Source organism: Tursiops truncatus, chromosome 10 (assembly GCF_011762595.2).
Source record: "Tursiops truncatus isolate mTurTru1 chromosome 10, mTurTru1.mat.Y, whole genome shotgun sequence".
In the NCBI taxonomy this organism is placed as follows: domain Eukaryota; kingdom Metazoa; phylum Chordata; class Mammalia; order Artiodactyla; family Delphinidae; genus Tursiops; species Tursiops truncatus.
In genome coordinates this window covers 64,133,552-64,151,171 of record NC_047043.1, presented here as the reverse complement: position 1 = coordinate 64,151,171, position 17,620 = coordinate 64,133,552, and the positions used below count along the sequence as shown (strand labels likewise).

Below are 17,620 nucleotides of genomic sequence, written 5' to 3'. Positions count from 1 at the left end.
TGAGCCTGCGCTCTAGAGCCCACGAGCCACAACTACTGAAGCCCAAGTGCCTAGAGAAGCCACCGCAATAAGAAGCCCGTGCACCGCAACGAAGACCCAATACAGCCAAAAATAAATAAATAAAATTTTAAAAAAAAGAAAAGAAAAATCAGTTTGAGTAGGGTGTGGTTTATTCAAAATCATCTTAGGAGAAGCGTAAGGAATAAAAAGATGGTACACACCTTAAAAGTTTTATCTTTATTTTTTGATTTTTTTGTATTACAAAAGAAGTACATATATATTGCAAAAATTCAAAAACTTCAACAAGATATAATTGGAAAGCCAAAGTCTCATATAAGCGCACTGCTCTCCAGAAATGATACGGGGCCCACAGCCACTCTCATTAGCTTTAAAAGAGTGGTTGAAAACAGGACAGGGGAAAACAGCTAGAAAGAAAAATGGAACCGTGTGCCTGTGAAGAGTGTGGTTCCCGGCATTTGGTGCATGTCACCTCTCTTTTCTTGGTGGCTTTATATTTCTCTGTTCACAGGAAGTCTGACTTTGTGTGTGCCCTATAATATTTCCACTGACCAAAAAATGCAGATGCTCTTGCAGCAAAACTGGATACAAATAATAATTTAAAAAAATCCTGAGGCCCAGAAAGATATTGGTCATGTGAAGGAAATGTTTGAAGACCAAAAATGTTGTGTTTGGGAGACATCCTGCCACACCAACAGTTTTGTGAGAGCCCTTCTGCTACTGGATATTCCATATGGAAGGCAGCCCTCCTTCTACCAAACACAACACCCTCCTCCTTATGCCCCACACCCAGGCTGCTGCCCCAGCTCTCACCACCACCTCTGCACACATTTCATTCCCCTAAATAAGGGTGTATTTATCCCTATGCTTTGTCATGGGCAGCACCTGGTACCCAGAATGCTGGATCTGCTCCCCAGCCCTGCACTGACCACCACTCCCTCCAAAGCATAGCCTCTGACCCTGAGGGATCCAGGCAGGCCTTTGGGAACTTTCTGCTGTTAGCCAGCCCAAAGTTCTGTGATTTGTCTTTCCAGCTGAGACCAATAAACCATCAGCTGAATTCACTATGGGCTGGTCAGAAGCCATCATCACTGCTATCAAAACCCAGGTCATAGAGCATATTCTTCCTTGGCTCCTTGCACTGAGGGGGCTCTTTTCTGATGCTGAGGTCACTGAACCAGCTCATCTGTTGGTCCCCCTGGGAACTGTGAGAAAGCAGGCTGTTGTCTTGGGAAGCATGCCCCCTGTACTGCAAGAGATTCCCTTGCACTGCCCTTGCTGTCTTACTCGGCATGACTGTTCCTCTCAGAGCAGAGCAGACTGGTTTTGTGGGGCTCCTGGGGCCCTGAAGATGCAGGGGCTGAGCAACGGGTTCCTGCCACCCCTGGGGGGGCCTTTGTGGGATGGAAACTGGAGGGTGAGGATATTTAGAATTGGAAGCACAGGTTTTGCTTGGGGTTTGTTCTTGCTTCCTGGCTAGGAGCCTGCTTCTGGGGGCTTTCCTGGGAGGCTGCTTCTTGCCTTTCCCCCCTCTTTCTACAGTTCTGCCTTTCTGTTCAGTCACCAACCTTTGTTCACAAGGGTTACATGAAAACATGCCTTTGGCTTGACATTTTTGGCAGGTGTTCTTAATGCTGGTTGCAAAGTTGTTTAAATCCAGGGATATAAGCCGCGAAGCTCCTTGGGAAACCAGGTCCCTGTCTTCAGGCATCTTGTGGCCCAGGATGCCAGAGCCATCATTCTCAGAGCCTGTTTTAGTAATAGCACAATTCTGGCAGTTAGTCTGCACTGCCTTGTCCTTGATTTGCCTGTTTCTTTTGCCAGTTCCAACTGCCAGCGGCACAGCCTCTTCTTGGAGAGCACTACTCTTTGCTCCCTCACCCCAGACGCCAGACTCCCCAGGCCTCAAGGAGCCCACACTAAGATTGCATGCAGCAGGGAGGGCCTGGGCCTGCCACATAACTGGTTCCTCAGAGGCATATTTCTCCTGCCTGGTGAAACTGAGGCTCTGGGCCAGAGGTGGTGAAGTCTGAGAAGCACTGTCCTTCACATGTCTGGGTATCCGAGAGACAGAGATCAATTGATTTAGCTCTGCTAGGACACTGGGCATATTCAGCTGGCCTAGCTGCTCATACAGCTGCTGGAAGTCCTTACTCTGCTGAGCAACTAAAACTTCAAAGTGCTTCAGGTTGGACTTCATTTCTATAAACTCTGCTTGTCTCTAAAGAAAGGCAATGAGAAAGAAGGGAGTTACGGACAGTGCAACTCAGAATGCACAATATTACATGTGAACAAAACAAAGGATGGGCCAGCAGATCAAAACCTTGTCCCTTGCTGGGTACTATACAGGGGATACATGGCTACACTCTGGAGCAGGGTCCCTAGGGTCCACATCATGCCAGAGAACCTTGGGAAAGGAAGCTGGCCTCTACCCTGGCCTGTTACCAAGGGGCCTGTGGTGGCCTCTGTTCTTGGCTGAAATTTGCAATTTTAAAGGTGTCTCTCTAGGTCTTAGTAACAAAACCATAAACACACTTGAGGAAAGGGGTCAGGGTCTACACTTACACCTTCAAATCTCTTTTGCAGCTCAAGGATGGCCTGTTCCATGTTGCATTTGTCCCGCACTGTTTCCAACACCAGATCACTCTGGGCCTTCATGGTCTCTTGCACTAAATACAAAACAATGACAATTCACCACATGAAGACTATGCTATGCCCCACCCTGCCCAGGCCACAGTCGTGGAGAGGGAGAAGCTGGAACCCGGCACGGGCTACCAGAGCCTGCTCTGCCAACACCCAGAACTCTAGCCATCCAGATCAGCCCTGGTGAGGAGAGAAAGTAAGAACAGGGTGGTTCCTCCACTGTCTCTTCTTCCCTCCCTCCCTGAGAACATCCTGGCCAAAGCAGACTCAACCTTAGCACCTGCTGGGGACTCTGAAACCTGCTGCCCAGATGATGGCACCAATGTCCTCTTTGGCCAGCCTTCTTGGCCCTGTCATCAGAGTGATCTTTCTAGAATGTAGATATGATCATGCCTCCTCTAAAACGGTCACTGGAACTTTCAATGGTACCCCACAGGCCACTGGATGAAGTCCAAATCTTTCAATAAATTGGCTAACAAGACCCAGGCTCACTTCCCTTTGACTCACTATCCTCTGCATCTCTGAGTTCTGCCTAAGCAATCTCTCTTCCACCATTGGCTTTTTTTTTTTTTTTTTTTTTTGCGGTACACGGGCCTCTCACTGCTGTGGCCTTTCCCGTTGCGGAGCACAGGCTCTGGACGCGCAGGCTCAGCAGCCATGGCCCACGGGCCTAGCCGCTCCGCGGCATGTGGGATCTTCCCGGACCAGGGCAAGAACCCGTGTCCCCTGCATCGGCTGGCGGACTCTCAACCACTGCACCACCAGGGAAGCGCTTCACCATTGGCTTTTGAACACGCTGTTCCCTTGGTTTACAGTACTCCTGCTTCCATCCCTCAGGAATGGGAGAAAAAAAAAAAAGGATCCTCAGAATGATGGTGAAGTCCTAAGAAGAGGACATAAAGCATAGCCTGCCCAATCTGGAGCTGGAGGCTGAGCTCCAGGCAGGACACCTCTAATGAAAAAGTGAAACAGAAAGACTCCCCAATGTGTTTGAACATATTAATTGGAGATTTACAGTTTTATCTGAAGGTTTATTATCAGACACTGTGCTAGGTGCATGGAAACAATCTTGAACAAAACTACTTACATGAACTTTGCAGTCTTGAAGAAGAAAAAAATAACAAGTAAACAAACATGCACATTAATAAATGAAAATTGTGATAAGTGCTCTAATAGGAAATATAATAAAAATAAGAGGGTGGGGGCATCTACTTTAGATAAGGTCATCAGAGATAAGAGTCATGTAAGGTGAAACCAGAAAGATAAGGAGCAGCTAGCCCTGCAAAGATTAGGGAGAGGTTATTCAGCTAGAGGAAACAGCAAGTGCAAAAATTCTGAGGCAAGAAAGAGCCTGTGATGACTAGGAATAGACAAGCCAGTGTGGTCTTGGGGGAAAAAAAGTAAAAAGTGGCAAATTTTATGTTATGTGTATTTTACCACAATAAAAAATGTAAGAATTTTTTTAGAAAGCAAATTTTCTATTACTCAACGCAAGTTAAATTCAATGTGTCAAGCAATTAGAAAAAGGGTGTTTACTTATATTTCAAGTACTGGATTCCTGCCCCTAAACTCAATTAGTGAAATATTTTTCCAGACATCCATGTTGATATTTGTAGTAGAAAGCAAATGTAATTGTCCTACCCTAGTTGAGTTCCTAAATATCAATGTTTCTTAGGAACAGAAAATGAGGAAGGCAAGCAAAGTGTTCAATTCTAGATTCAGTACTCAGTAAGCATCAGTCTGTGGTCCCACATATTCTTTCTTTGTCCTTGGGAAACATATGTTCAGGGTCTTCTCCTTTAAAGAGCTTTTGTATTGAGGTATTACTTCCAAAGTCTATTGAATTTTTTTCTTTTAAAAACTATAAAAGGGGCTTCCCTGGTGGCGCAGTGGTTAAGACTCTGTGCTCTCAATGCAGGGGGCACAGATTCGATTCCTGGTGGGGAATCTAAGATCCTGCATGCTGCATGGCGCAGCCAAAAACAAAACAAAACTATAACAGTATAAACAGGCATACAATGAAAAATGATCGAATCTCTCCCATGAAGACCTTGGTCCTGCTTCCTGGATTTAACGTTAAGAGCAGTTTCTGGAATTTTGTATCAATACATGTGCATATCCACGTTTAGGTTATAGATCCTGTGTGTGTGTGCACGTGCAAGCGTGTGTGTGTGTGTGTGTGTGTGTGTGTGTGTGTGTGTGTGTTCTCTAGAAGGAGACTCATTTCATTTCTGCTTTGTCTATAAACAAATTTTTAGCTTTTCAGTGAAAATGCCGTTTAAAATCCACTTCCATATTCTGGACAATATCTCTAGTTTCTTTCTCCCTCCCTTCCTCCCTTTCTTTCTTTCTTTTTTTTTTTTTTCTGCAAAAAGCTTTATTGTTTCCATTTGGTCCAAGGCTTGGGAGAGGGGTCCAGGGTGGTTAAAAAGCTGCCTAGTGGCTGCAGAGAGGGGCTTCAGGTAGAAGCCCTGACACCAGAGGGGCTCCTCAGAGGCCGCTGGGCTCTGGAGGCTCTTAGTCATGCTTGAGGGTGAGCCTTTGGAAGAGGTACTGGCCCAGCCCAGCCTGGGGACCAGCCAGCCTGGGGAGATTAGTCAGGTGGTCGCCATCTTCTTGATGACCTTCACCTGCTCCTCCAGGAAGCAGCTCTCCCGGAAGTCAGAGAGGTGGGGGCCTGTGCGGGCAGAACCTAGGGCGTGCAGGTCCACAAGGACCTGGTTCAGGTTCTTCTCCCTGAGCACGGCGGCTTCCATAGCGTCCTGGGTTTTACCCCACTCATCTTGAGATAGCTTCGGCCGCTGTGCTGGTTTTGCCTTTTCAAGAGACACTCGGCGCCCTCACGATTCTCCTCAGCCAATTCACAGAAAAAGTGGCCCATGCCCTCCAGAGCTACATCATCACTACCAGAGAGAGGTAGGTGTAACAGGCCTGCAGATGCATGTTGACCAGGCAGTTGACGATAGCCTCTACCTTGGTGGAATAATTCTGACGAATCCGGGAGCTCATGGTTGATGGGTAATAAGGAGTTAAGCTCAAAAAATGGTGTTGGCTGGTCCCGGTGGCCAAGGATAGCTGAGTGGCTGATTGCGAAGGTTGTGACTGGAAAAAAGGATGGGGGTTGGTCAGAGTTTGGAGCAAGGGGCATCCCTGCATCTGTTCCATCCAAACACTGTTGAAGTAAGAGACAGATCTGAGGGACCGCTGAGTGCACTGCCAATATCTCTATTTTCTTGTGAAGATGATTTTGTTTAGGGACTTCCCTGGTGGTCCAGTGGGTAGGACTCCGCACTCCCAATGCAGGGGGCCCAGGTTTGATCCCTGGTCAGGGAACTAGTTCCTGCATGCATGCCGCAACTAAGAGCCTGCGTGCCACAACTAAGACCCGGTGCAGCCAAAATAAATTAATTAATTAATATTTTTTAGAAAAAAGATGATTTTGTTTGGCTTGAGGCGTCCCAGCACTGGAGCTTACAGGCTGTTGGGTGGGGCCAGGTCTCGGTGCCATGGCCGCAAAATGTCTGCCTCCAGACAGAGTTCACGTCCCTGCTATGTCCACCACCAGCTTTTATGACCCCAGAGAGAGCCATAGCCACCCCCGCCCCCTGCCTCCCCAGGAGACCCTCCAAGACCAGCAGGTAGGTCTGGCCCCGACTTCTGTGAAGTCACTGCTTTTGCCCTGGGACCCCGGTGCGTGCAGGACCTTGTGCACACCCTCCAAGCGTGGAGTCTCTGTTTTCCCCAGTCCTGTGGCGCCTGCAATCAAGCCCTGCTGCCCTTCAAAGCCAAATGCTCTGAGGGCTCTTCCTCCCCATGCCAGACCCCTAGGCTGGGGAGCCTGGCACGGGGCTCGGAGCTCTCACTCCTGTGAGAGAACTTCTGTGATATAATTACTCTCCAGTTTGTGGGTCGCCCACCCGGGTGGTATGGGATTTGATTATATTGTGAGTGCGCCACTCCTACCGTCTCGTGGTTTCTTCTTTATGTCTTTGGATATAGAATATCTTTTTTTGGTAGATTCCAGTCTTTTTTTATCGATGGTTGTTCAGCAGTTAGTTGTGATTCTGGTGTGCTCGTGAGAGGAGGTGAGCTCAAGGTCCTCCTACTCGCCGCCACCTTGTCTCTGTCCTTGAAGATGATTTTGTTTATTTCTATTTTAGTGATTTGACAAGGGCTCCATTGAGATGAGGTCATATTCTGATGCTTTTCCACTAATGGCCAGTGATTCTCCTTTAACACTAGTTTTGCTCTCCCTGCTGTGCTAATGAAAGCCGCCTGAGAAAGGGTCTGGAAGCCTCCATGTACAAGAGGAGTTTGCTCAGTCCCCCTTTTTCTCAGGATACCCTTTCCAATTTTCACTGACTGATCTCACTCCTCCACAAGATGTGTCCTGGAGCAAACTATGTGCACATAAGCAGTACCTTGCTGTTTTCGTTTAACAATTAATAAATATTTCCATTCCAACATGGTTCATATAGATGGACCTTACTCTGCTCAACAATTATATGTGCCTTGCTCAGAAAGGCATTTCTCACTCTGAAATTATAAAAATGTTGCTCATGCTTTTTACAGTTCTTTTAATGATTTAATCACCACACAATATATTGATTCATATGGAATTAATTTTGACGTATGGAGTTATCTATTTTCCAAAAGAGTCATTCTCTGATTTTGATAGTGGCCCCTCCTTTTTATTCTCCTAATGACCATATTTTTCAATAGAACTTATATGTATTAGGTGAAAGTACTGCTTTCTACTAATTACCCCACCTAAACCCAAGACAAAGTGAGATGTGGATGCCCTTGGTAATTTATTCTATTACTCTGGTCCTTGGTGTCCTCAGCTGAAGAAGAAGAGGAGTTAGATTAGATGGCCTTGAGTGATCCTTCTCGTTGTATAGGCAGAATGTGACTGGGGAAAGATTTCATGACCTCATTCTGTGAAGGTATGAATTACATAATAACCCAAGACAGTGCTTTCACATAGTATCTTCCCTGTTCCCTTACAAGCACAGTGAGTGCATCCTGAAAGCCTGCAGAATGCACTGACTGGCAAGTTCAGTGCTCTAGGCTAGCTGGACTGGGCCTAGCTATATGACAGGGGATTTGCCTGGTTCCTCTCTCAATGACTAACTTCCTGCTCCTGATCACTACCTACCAAGAAAGGGAATGATTCTGGACAGGCTCCTTGTGCCTATTTTTAAGAACAACCTGGCTTTTAATTAATGTAGTGCCACAGTGTTTGTTACTGTTTGCCTTATCAATGTGGCTCTCTTGAGTCTTAAGCTCTGAAAGTTAAGAAACTGTCAGGGGTGAAGGATCAGGATCCCCATGCCTACTATAAGCCAGACTCAGTTCTGCTCCTCTCTCTGCCTTCATTCTGTGTTGGGGCCTTGAGCACTTCCATTCCCTATTCTGGGCCTTAAATGCCACACATTTGCTGCAATTCTCCTTTTTGTACTTCACCCAGTTTTAAACATAACAAGTAAAGAGAGTGCTTTCCTTGCACACTTAAAATGAGTTATTTCCAGAACTGGTTTCCAAGCAGATGCACAGTTGCCCTGTGTGTGGGATATTCAGGTTGGAAGCCAGAAGACAGTACAGTGCTTCTTTGTAGACAGATGGGGATTAATTTCTAAGTTACACAAAGGCATTAATTTTTGTAAATCATGAGCAATCCATCCCATGGCATTTGAATAAGTTGACTTCAATTTGTTTAAAATAAAAAATAAACACACAGACAAATGCAAACAAGTGCACATGCAGTCATCATCTTGCTGTTTAGCTGAGAAGCTGTTGGTTCCAGGGAAGTGTTCACCTAAGGAGACGTGTGTAATGGTCAAATAAGGGCCTGAACCATGGTTTCACCTAAATGTAAATCACTAATTGGCAGAGCAGAGGACTTTACAAACCACAGACTGTAACTGAAATTGAGAAAGATGCTGTGATTCACTACAAAACAGCTCTCATTGAAATGAAGGAAGCAAGAAGAACAGTAGGTGACTAGAGTATTTCTAACTCCTAAAGGAGCACTGTCTTTATTTCTAAGTCCTAAGGGAGCAAGGGAGCCTTTATAGACAGCACAGCCAGCAATTCATTTGAGAACCAGGGATGCCCTTGATTCACTTCAAGCAGTGAGATGAGAAACCTGGTAGAACTATCTGTCCTGAGGCAGCAGGGTTACTGGGTGGAGGATTGGTGCTCCAGAAAAGGCATAGAGGGACCACGGCATTCCCATATAGAGGTGAAGCCCACTACCTAGTTCAGCTCCACATCTCTTCAGGGCTAATCTTATGTACCCATTCTCTCATCTGAAACACTGTATGGAACCTCACCACTGGCAGAAATCTGGCTAGGGTCAGAAAGTTCACATTCACTGCTCACCAGTGCCCCCTACTGATAACCTCAAACTCGACACTCACATGTCTTGGCCACAGTTTCCAAAGAATCCAAAATAGATTGGCTTCTGGAATTGAGATGTTCCTCAAATTTTTCCACAGATGTCTGTAACTTAAGAAACCCAAAATTAGGAAATAATTCACAGACTGTTGCCTTATTTTATTAACTTGGTGAACTGTCATTTAATGATAAAAAAGGGTAGTTAAAATATTGCTATTCTACACAAACAGAAGTCAATACAATATAATTATTAAACTTCTTAAAATGCAAGATGTTCTAATGCCTTGAAATGTGGCATACTTACCCTGTTAATGCTTTCTTTGATATGGGAAATGAAATTGTATAGAGTCTCACTAAAATAGGAGAGAAAAAAGAAAGTAAATCTTTGCGAAATATTGAAACAGTATGCAACAGAATTGATTCCATAAACATGGCTGGACTCTACCTAGTGCAGCATCAAAACGGTGCTTGATCAGAGTTGAAGACTCAACTCTGAGAAACCTTAGTGCCCAGATGGAAAAAAGGAGAACACTGACTTTTCCAATAATTTCCAAAGCAAAACACTTTTTTGTTTTTTTAAATTTACTCTACATGGATCTTAAATGAGGTTGCATTTTAGCAATTCAAATGGTTACTACAGTAGAACAGACCAGCTTTCATTTTTATGGCAAACATGGCTTCAGAGGATAGTGATTTCTTTCTGATAGCCCCAAATTCCTGGATACATCTTAATCTAATGACTATTATTTTGACAGTAAGAATGAGATAATATAGAGACAGTTCTGGGAACAATATTAATTTCTAATGAAAAAGAAATTTTCACAATTATTCCTCAAATAAATATCCCTCTTTTGAAAAAAATCAGACAAGGGTCGTCATTAAAAACTTTTACAGATTTTTGTTTTTTTAATCTATACAAATGCAAATCTTTTTTTTTTTTTTTTTTTTTTTTTGGTGGTACGCGGGCCCCTCACTGCTGCGGCCTCTCCCGCTGCGGAGCACAGGCTCCGGACGCGCAGGCCCAGCAGCCACAGCCCACAGGCCCAGCCGCTCCGCGGCACGTGGGGTCCTCCCGGACCGGGGCACGAACCCGCGTCCCCTGCATCGGCAGGTGGACCCTCAACCACTGCACCACCAGGGAAGCCCGCAAGTATCAATTTTTGAACCCCAATAGGACAGCTCTTCATACCAAAGTCTTATGGATGCTCCAAAAGACTATTTTTTTAAATTTTTTTAATCTATGTATAATGTCATGTCACATGCAGAGTGACAGTTTTACTTCTTTTCCAATTTGTATTCTTGTTATTTCTTTTTCTTCTCTGATTGCCGTGGCTAGGACTTCCAAAACTATGTTGAATAATAGTGGCGAGAGTGGACATCCTTGTCTTGTTCCTGATCTTAGAGGAAATGCTTTCAGTTTTTCACCATTCAGAATGATGTTTGCTGTGGGTTTGTCGTATATGGCCTTTATTATGTTGAGGTAGGTTCCCTCTGTGCCCACTTTCTGGAGAGTTCTTGTCATAAATGGGTGTTGAATTTTGTCAGAAGTTTTTTCTGCATCTATTGAGATGATCATATGGTTTTTATTCTTCAGTTTGTTAATATGGTATATTACATTGATTGATTTGCATATACTGAAGAATCCTTGCATCCCTGGGATAAATCCCACTTGATCATGGTGTATGATCCTTTTAATGTGTTGTTGGATTCTGTTTGCTAGTATTTTGTTGAGGATTTTTGCATCTATATTCATCAGTGATATTTGTCTATAATTTTCTTTTTTTGTAATATCTTTGTCTGGTTTTGGTATCAGGGTGATGTTGGCCTTGTAGAATGAGTTTGGGAGTGTTCCTTCCTCTGCAATTTTTTGGAAGAGTTTGAGGAGGATTGGTGTTAGCTCTTTTCTAAATGTTTGATAAAATTCACCTGTGAAGCCATCTGGTCCTGAACTTTTGTTTGTTGGAAGATTGTTAATCACAGTTTCAATTTCATTACTTGTGATTGGTCTGTTCATATTTTCTATTTCTTCCTGGTTCAGTCTTGGAAGGTTATACCTGTCTAAGAATTTGTCCATTTCTTCCAGGTTGTCCATTTTATTGGCGTAGAGTTGCTCGTAGTAGTCTCTTATGATGCTTTGTATTTCTGTAGTGTCCATCATAACTTCTCCTTTTTTATTTCTGATTTTATTGATTTGAGTCCTCTCCTTCCTTTTTTTTTTTTTTTTGCGGTACGCAGGCCTCTCACTGCTGTGGCCTCTCCTGCTGTGGAGCACACGCTCTGGACGTGCAGGCTCAGCGGCCATGGCTCACGGGCCCAGCCGCTCCGTGGCATGTGGGATCTTCCTGGACCGGGGCACGAACCTGTGTCCCCTGCATCGGCAGGCGGACTCTCAACCACTGCGCCACCAGGGAAGCCCTCTCCCTCTTTTTTTTGATGAGTCTGGCTAAACATTTATCAATTTTGTTTATCTTCTCAAAGAACCAGCTTTTAGTTTTATTGAGTCTTCGTTATTGTTTTCTTTGTTTCTATTTCATTTATTTCTGCTCTGATCTTTATGATTTCTTTCCTTCTACTAACTTTGGGTTTTGTTTGTTCTTCTTTCTCTAGTTCCTTTAGGTGTAAGGTTAGATTGTTTATTTGAGATTTTTCTTGTTTCTTTTTTAAAAATTATTTATTTATTTAGGGCTGTGTTGGGTCTTCATTGCTGTGCACGGGCTTTCTCTAGTTGTGGCAGACGGGGGCTACTCTTCATTGTGGTACACGGGCTTCTCATTGCAGTGACTTCTCTTGTTGTGGAGCACAGGATCTAGGTGCATGGGCTTCAGTAGCTGTGGCACGTGGGCTCAGTAGTTGTGGCTTGCAGGCTCTAGAGCACAGGCTCAGTAATTGTGGCACACGGGCTTAGTTGCTCCGCGGCATGTGGGATCTTCCTGGACCAGGGCTGGAACCCGTGTCCCCTGCATTGGCAGGTGGATTCTTAACCACTGCGCTACCAGGGAAGTCCCTCTTGTTTCTTGAGGTAGGATTGTATTGCTATAAAATTCCCTCTTAGAACTGCTTTTGCTGCATCCCATAGGTTTTGGATCATCGTGTTTTAGTTGTCATTTGTCTCTAGGTATTTTTTGATTTCCTCTTTGATTTTTTCAGTGATCTCTTGGTTATTTAGTAATGTATTGTTTGCCTCCATGTGTTTGTGTTTTTTACGGTTTTTTCCCTGTAATTTATTTCTAAGCTCATAGCGTTGTGGTCAGAAAAGATGCTTGATATGATTTCAGTTTCCTTAAATTTACCGAGGCTTGATTTGTGACCCAAGGTGTGATCTATTCTGGAGAATGTTCCACGTGCACTTGAGAAGAAAGTGTAATCTGCTGTTTTTGGATGTAATGTCCTATAAATATCAATTAAATATATCTGGTATTGTGTCACTTAAAGCTTGTGTTTCCTTATTTATTTTCTGTCTGGATGACCTGTCCATTGGTGTAAGTGAGGTGTTAAAGTCCTCCACTATTATTGTATTACTGTCAATTTCCTCTTTTATAGCTGTTAGCAGTTGCCTTATGTATTGACGTGCTACTATGTTGGGTGCATATATATTTATAATTGTTTTATCTTCTTCTTGGATTGATCCCCTCATCATTATGTAGTGTCCTTCTTTGTCTCTTGTAACATTCTTTATTTTAAAGCCTATTTTATCTGATATGAGTATTGCTATTGCAGCTTTCTTTTGATTTCCATTTGCATGGAATATCTTTTTCCATCCCCTTGCTTCCAGTCTTTATGTGTCCCTAGATCTGAAGTGGGTCTCTTGTAGACAGCATATATATGGGTCTTGTTTTTGAATCCATTCAGCAAGCCTGTGTCTTTGGGTTGGAGCATTTAATCTATTCACGTTTAGGGTAATTATCGATATGTATGTTCCTATTACCATTTTCTTAATTGTTTTGGGTTTGTTTTTGTAGGTGCTTTTATTCTCTTGTGTTTCCCACTTAGAGAAGTTCCTTTAGCATTTGTTGTAGAACTGATTTGGTGGTGCTGAATTCTCTTAGCTTTTGCTTGTCTGTAAAGCTTTTGATTTCTCCATCGAATATGAATGAGGTCCTTGCCAGGTAGAGTAATCTTGGTTGTAGGTTCTTCCCTTTCATCATTTTAAATATATCATGCCACTCCCTTCTGGCTTGTAGAGTTTCTGCTGAGAAATCAGCTGTTAACCTTATGGGAGTTCCCTTGTATGTTATTTGTCGTTTTATCCCTTGTTGCTTTTAATAATTTTTCTTTGTCTTTAATTTTTGTCAGTTTGATTACTATGTGTCTTAGCATGTTTCTCCTTGGTTTTATCTTGCCTGGGACTCTCTGCGCTTCCTGGACTTGGGTGGCTGTTTCCTTTCCCACGTTAGGGAAGTTTTCGACCATAACCTCTTCAAATATTTTCTCGGGTCCTTTCTCTCTTCTCCTCCTGGGACCCCTATAATGCGAATGTTGGTGCACTTAATGTTGTCCCAGAGGTCTTTTAGGCTGTCTTCTTTCTTTTCATTCTTTTTGCTTTATTCTGTTTCATGGCAGTGAATTCCACCCATTCTGTCTTCCAGGTCACTTATCCATTCTTCTGCCTCAGTTATTCTGCTATTGATTCCTTCTAGTGTAGTTTTCATTTCAGTTATTGTATTGTTCATCTCTGTTTGTTTGTTCTTTAATTCTTCTAGGTGTTTGTTCTTTAATTCTTCTAGGTCTTTGTTAAATGTTTCTTGCATCTTCTCGATCCTTGCCTTCATTCTTTTCCTGAGGTCCTGGATCATCTTCACTATCATTATTCTGAATTCTTTTTCTGGAAGGTTGCCTATCTCCACTTCATTTAGTTGTTTTTCTGGAGTTTTATCTTGTTTCTTCATCTGGTACATAGTCCTCTGCCTTTTCATTTTGTCTGTCTTTCTGTGAATGTGGCTTTCATTCCACAGGCTGCAGGATTGTCCAAAAGACTGACTTTAAAAGAAGAATTTGATAGAACCGTTTGGAAATCTACAAACCTTATGGTTTTATGAATAAGATTAAGACATTACCTGAAAACAATAAAAATATTAAAATGAAAAAATTAAGGATGAGAACAGAATGCTATTAAAGTATAAAAGCAGAGACTAAGAAAGGGAACTTATAAATTAAAAATAGCAGAAATTAAACAAATAGAATAACTGGAAGATACAGTATGGAAATATGATGGAAAATAGAGCAAAAGACAAAGAGATGAAAAATAAGTAGGTAGTAAAAAAAAAAAAAATTAGAGGATCAGTGCAGGAGATTCAATGCATGCCCAAAATTGCAGATCCAGGAAAAAGAAGAGTGAAAAGGAGGTTTTCAAAGATATAATAAAAGAAAAATTCCCCAAACCAAAAGACACAAGTTATAGGTCAAAAGTAATTCCCCAATGCCCAGGGCTATGACAAGGCACATCAAACCACATTGCTGTAAAATTTCCAAACTCTAAGGATAATGAGAAGATCCTAAAAATTTCCAGAAATAAAAAAGCAAGTGACATACACAGGATCAGGAATCAGAATGGCAGCAGACCTCTTAAAAGCACACAGAGAGCTATAAGACAATGCAGCAATGCTTTACAAATTTTGAACAAAAAGAACTTCCAATCTTGTACAAGGACATAGCTGTGCCAATTGCTTGTAGTCATCATCTGTTCTGAGTGGTCAGTACTCAAGTTGGGTTTTTTTTTAATTACTTTATTGAGGTATGATTAACACACAAGAAGCTGTACATATTTAATGTATACAAGTTTGGAGATAAGTATACAACTGTGAAACCGTCTCCACAATCTATGCCATAAATACATCCATCACCTCCAAAAGTTTCCTTTCACCCTCTTTTATTTATTAGTAGTAGGGATAAGAACACTTAAAAAAGATCTACCCTCTTACCAAATTTTAAAGTATACAACAGAGCATTGTCAAGTATAGGCACTATGCTGTACAGGTCTCTAGGATTTATTCATCTTGTATAAACTGAAACTTTGTACCCTTTGACTAATTCTGCCTGTTTCCCCCACAACTCCCCCAACAACAACCACCATTCTACTCTCTGCTCCTATGAGTTTGATTATTTTACACTCATATAAGTGGTAGCATATAGTTAGTATTTGTCCTTCTATGTCTGGCTTATTTCATTTAGCATAATGTCCTCCAGGTTCATTCATGTTGTCACAACGGGAAGGATTTCCTTCTTTTTTAAGGCTGAAGAATATTTCATTGTATGTACATACCACATTTTCTTTTCCATTCATCCACTGATAGATATTTAGGTTATTTCCATGTCTTGGTTATTGTAAATAATGCTGTGATGAACATGAGAGTGCAGATATCTCTTAAAGATCCTGATTTCAATTCCTTTGAGTATATACTTAGAAGTGGAATTGCTGGATCATATGGTAGTTCTATTTATAATTTTTTGTGGAACCTCCATGCTGTTTTCTAAAGTGGCGGCACCAAGGAATTCCCTGGCAGTCCAGTGGTTAGGACTCCGCGCTTTCACTGCCAAGGATGCATGTTTGATCCCTGGTCGGGGAACTGAGGTCCTGTAAGCCACGCAGCATGGCCAAAAAAAAATTTTTTCTTTTAAATTAGAAAAAATAAAGTGGCTGCACCAGTGTCTACTCCCACCAACAGTGTACAAGAGTTCCCTTTTCTCCATATACTTGCCAGCATTTGTTATTTTTTTAATGATAGCCATTCTGACAGGTGTGAGATGATATCTAATTGTGGTTTTGATAAGCATTTCCCTGATAATTAGCAAAGTTGAGCACTTTTCATATACCTGATGGCCATTAGTATGTCTTCTTTGGAGAACTGTCTATTCAATTCCTTTGCTTGTCTTTTAATCCAGATATTTTGTTTTTTGTTTTTGTTTGTTTTTGCTATTGGGTTGTAGGTGTTCCTTATATGTTTTATATTAACCTTTATCAGATATATGGTTTGCAAATGTTTTCTATCCCATGGGTTGCCTTTTTGTTTTCTTTCTTTTTTTCTTTTGGCTGCATTGGGTCTTCATTGCTGCATGTGGGCTTTCTCTAGTTGCGGTGAGCCAGGGCTACTGTTCGTTGAGGTGCATGGGCTTCTCATTGTGGTGGCTTCTCTTGTTGCAGAGCATGGGCTCCAGGTGTGTGGGCTTCAGTAGTTGTGGCACGTGGGCTCGGTAGTTGTGGCTTGCACGCTCTAGAGCACAGGCTCAGTAGTTGTGGCACACGGGCTTAGTTGCTCCACAGCATGTGGGATCTTCCCAGACCAGGGATCAAACCCGTGCCCCCTGCATTGGCAGGCAGATTCTTAATCACTGTGCCACCAGGAAAGTTTGCCTTTTCATTTTCTTTGTTTCATTTGCTGTGCAGAAACTTTTTTACAGTTGACCCTTAAACAACATAGGTTTGATATTCATGGGTCCACTTATATGCAGATTTTTTTCAATAAACATAGTTGGCCCTTTGTGTTCGAGGGTGTTGCATGTGCAGATTCATCCAACCATGGACAGAAATTTCCATCTGCAGTTGGTTGAGTTTGTGGATTCAAAACCTGAAGATATAGAGGGCTATGGGACTTGAGCATCAGTGGATTTTGGTATATGTAGGGTCTCCTGGAACCAATCTCCTTTGGATACTGAGGGACGCCTGTAGTTTGATGTAATCCCACTTGTCTATTTTTCCTTTTGTTGCGTGTGCTTTTGGTGTCATATCCAAGACATCATTGCCAGGACCAACGTCAAGAAGCTTTTTCCCTATGTTTTCTTCTAGGTGTTCTACGGTTTCAAGTCTCACGTTTAAGTCTTTAATCCATTTTGAGTTGACTTTTGTGTATGGTATAAGATAAGGGTCCTTTTCCATTCTTTTGCATAAGGACCCAGTTTTCCCAGCATCATTTGTTGAAAAGATTATCATTATCTCATTGTGTATTCTTTGCATGTCTCATGCTGTATTAAACATTTAACACATAACCTCCGGGCTTCCCTGGTGGCGCAGTGGTTGAGAGTCCGCCTGCCGATGCAGGGGACACGGGTTCATGCCCCGGTCCGGGAAGATCCCACATGCCGCAGAGCGGCTAGGCCCGTGAGCCATGGCCGCTGGGCCTGCGCGTCCGGAGCCTGCGCGTCTGGAGCCTGTGCTCCGCAATGGGAGAGGCCACAACAGTGAGAGGCCCGCGTACCACAAAATAAAAGAAACAGAAAAAAAACATAACCCCCTAAATGGTCCATATAATAGAGTACAATGCAACCACAGAAATGATTTTGTAGATGAAACAGAAATATAGTCATTTAATATTATTAAATTTAAAAAACAGATTGCAGAATAGTCCATAGGAAACTATCCCATTTTTATTTTTGAAAATACGCAAAAATAGGGCTTCCCTTGTGGCGCAATGTTTAAGAATCCGCATGCCAATGCAGGGGACATGGGTTCGAGCTCTGGTCCAGGAAGATCCCACATGCAGCAGAGCAACTAAGCTCGTGCACCACAACTACTGAGCCTGCACTCTAGAGCCTGCGAGCCACAACTACTGAAGCCTGTGTGCCTAGA

At 42.7% G+C, this 17,620-nt stretch overlaps 1 protein-coding gene across 3 annotated transcripts in view; it reads right to left on the bottom strand.

Annotated features, from left to right (window-relative positions):
• Positions 1 to 326: 326 nt before the first annotated feature.
• The window catches only part of IHO1 (interactor of HORMAD1 1), a 35,566-nt gene continuing 18,272 nt past the window's right edge, over positions 327 to 17,620 (bottom strand). For 2 of the 3 annotated variants that reach the window (XM_004319882.4, XM_073787935.1), the window contains exons 6-9: positions 9,365 to 9,413; positions 9,084 to 9,171; positions 2,584 to 2,687; positions 327 to 2,239 (exon numbers count right to left, since the gene is read on the bottom strand). In XM_004319882.4, the coding sequence (XP_004319930.1) occupies positions 1,094 to 2,239; positions 2,584 to 2,687; positions 9,084 to 9,171; positions 9,365 to 9,413 (1,387 nt within the window). In that variant the 3' untranslated portion in view covers positions 327 to 1,093. The remainder of the gene's footprint in view (positions 2,240 to 2,583; positions 2,688 to 9,083; positions 9,172 to 9,364; positions 9,414 to 17,620) is intronic. The other variant, XM_073787936.1, reaches the window with a different exon arrangement.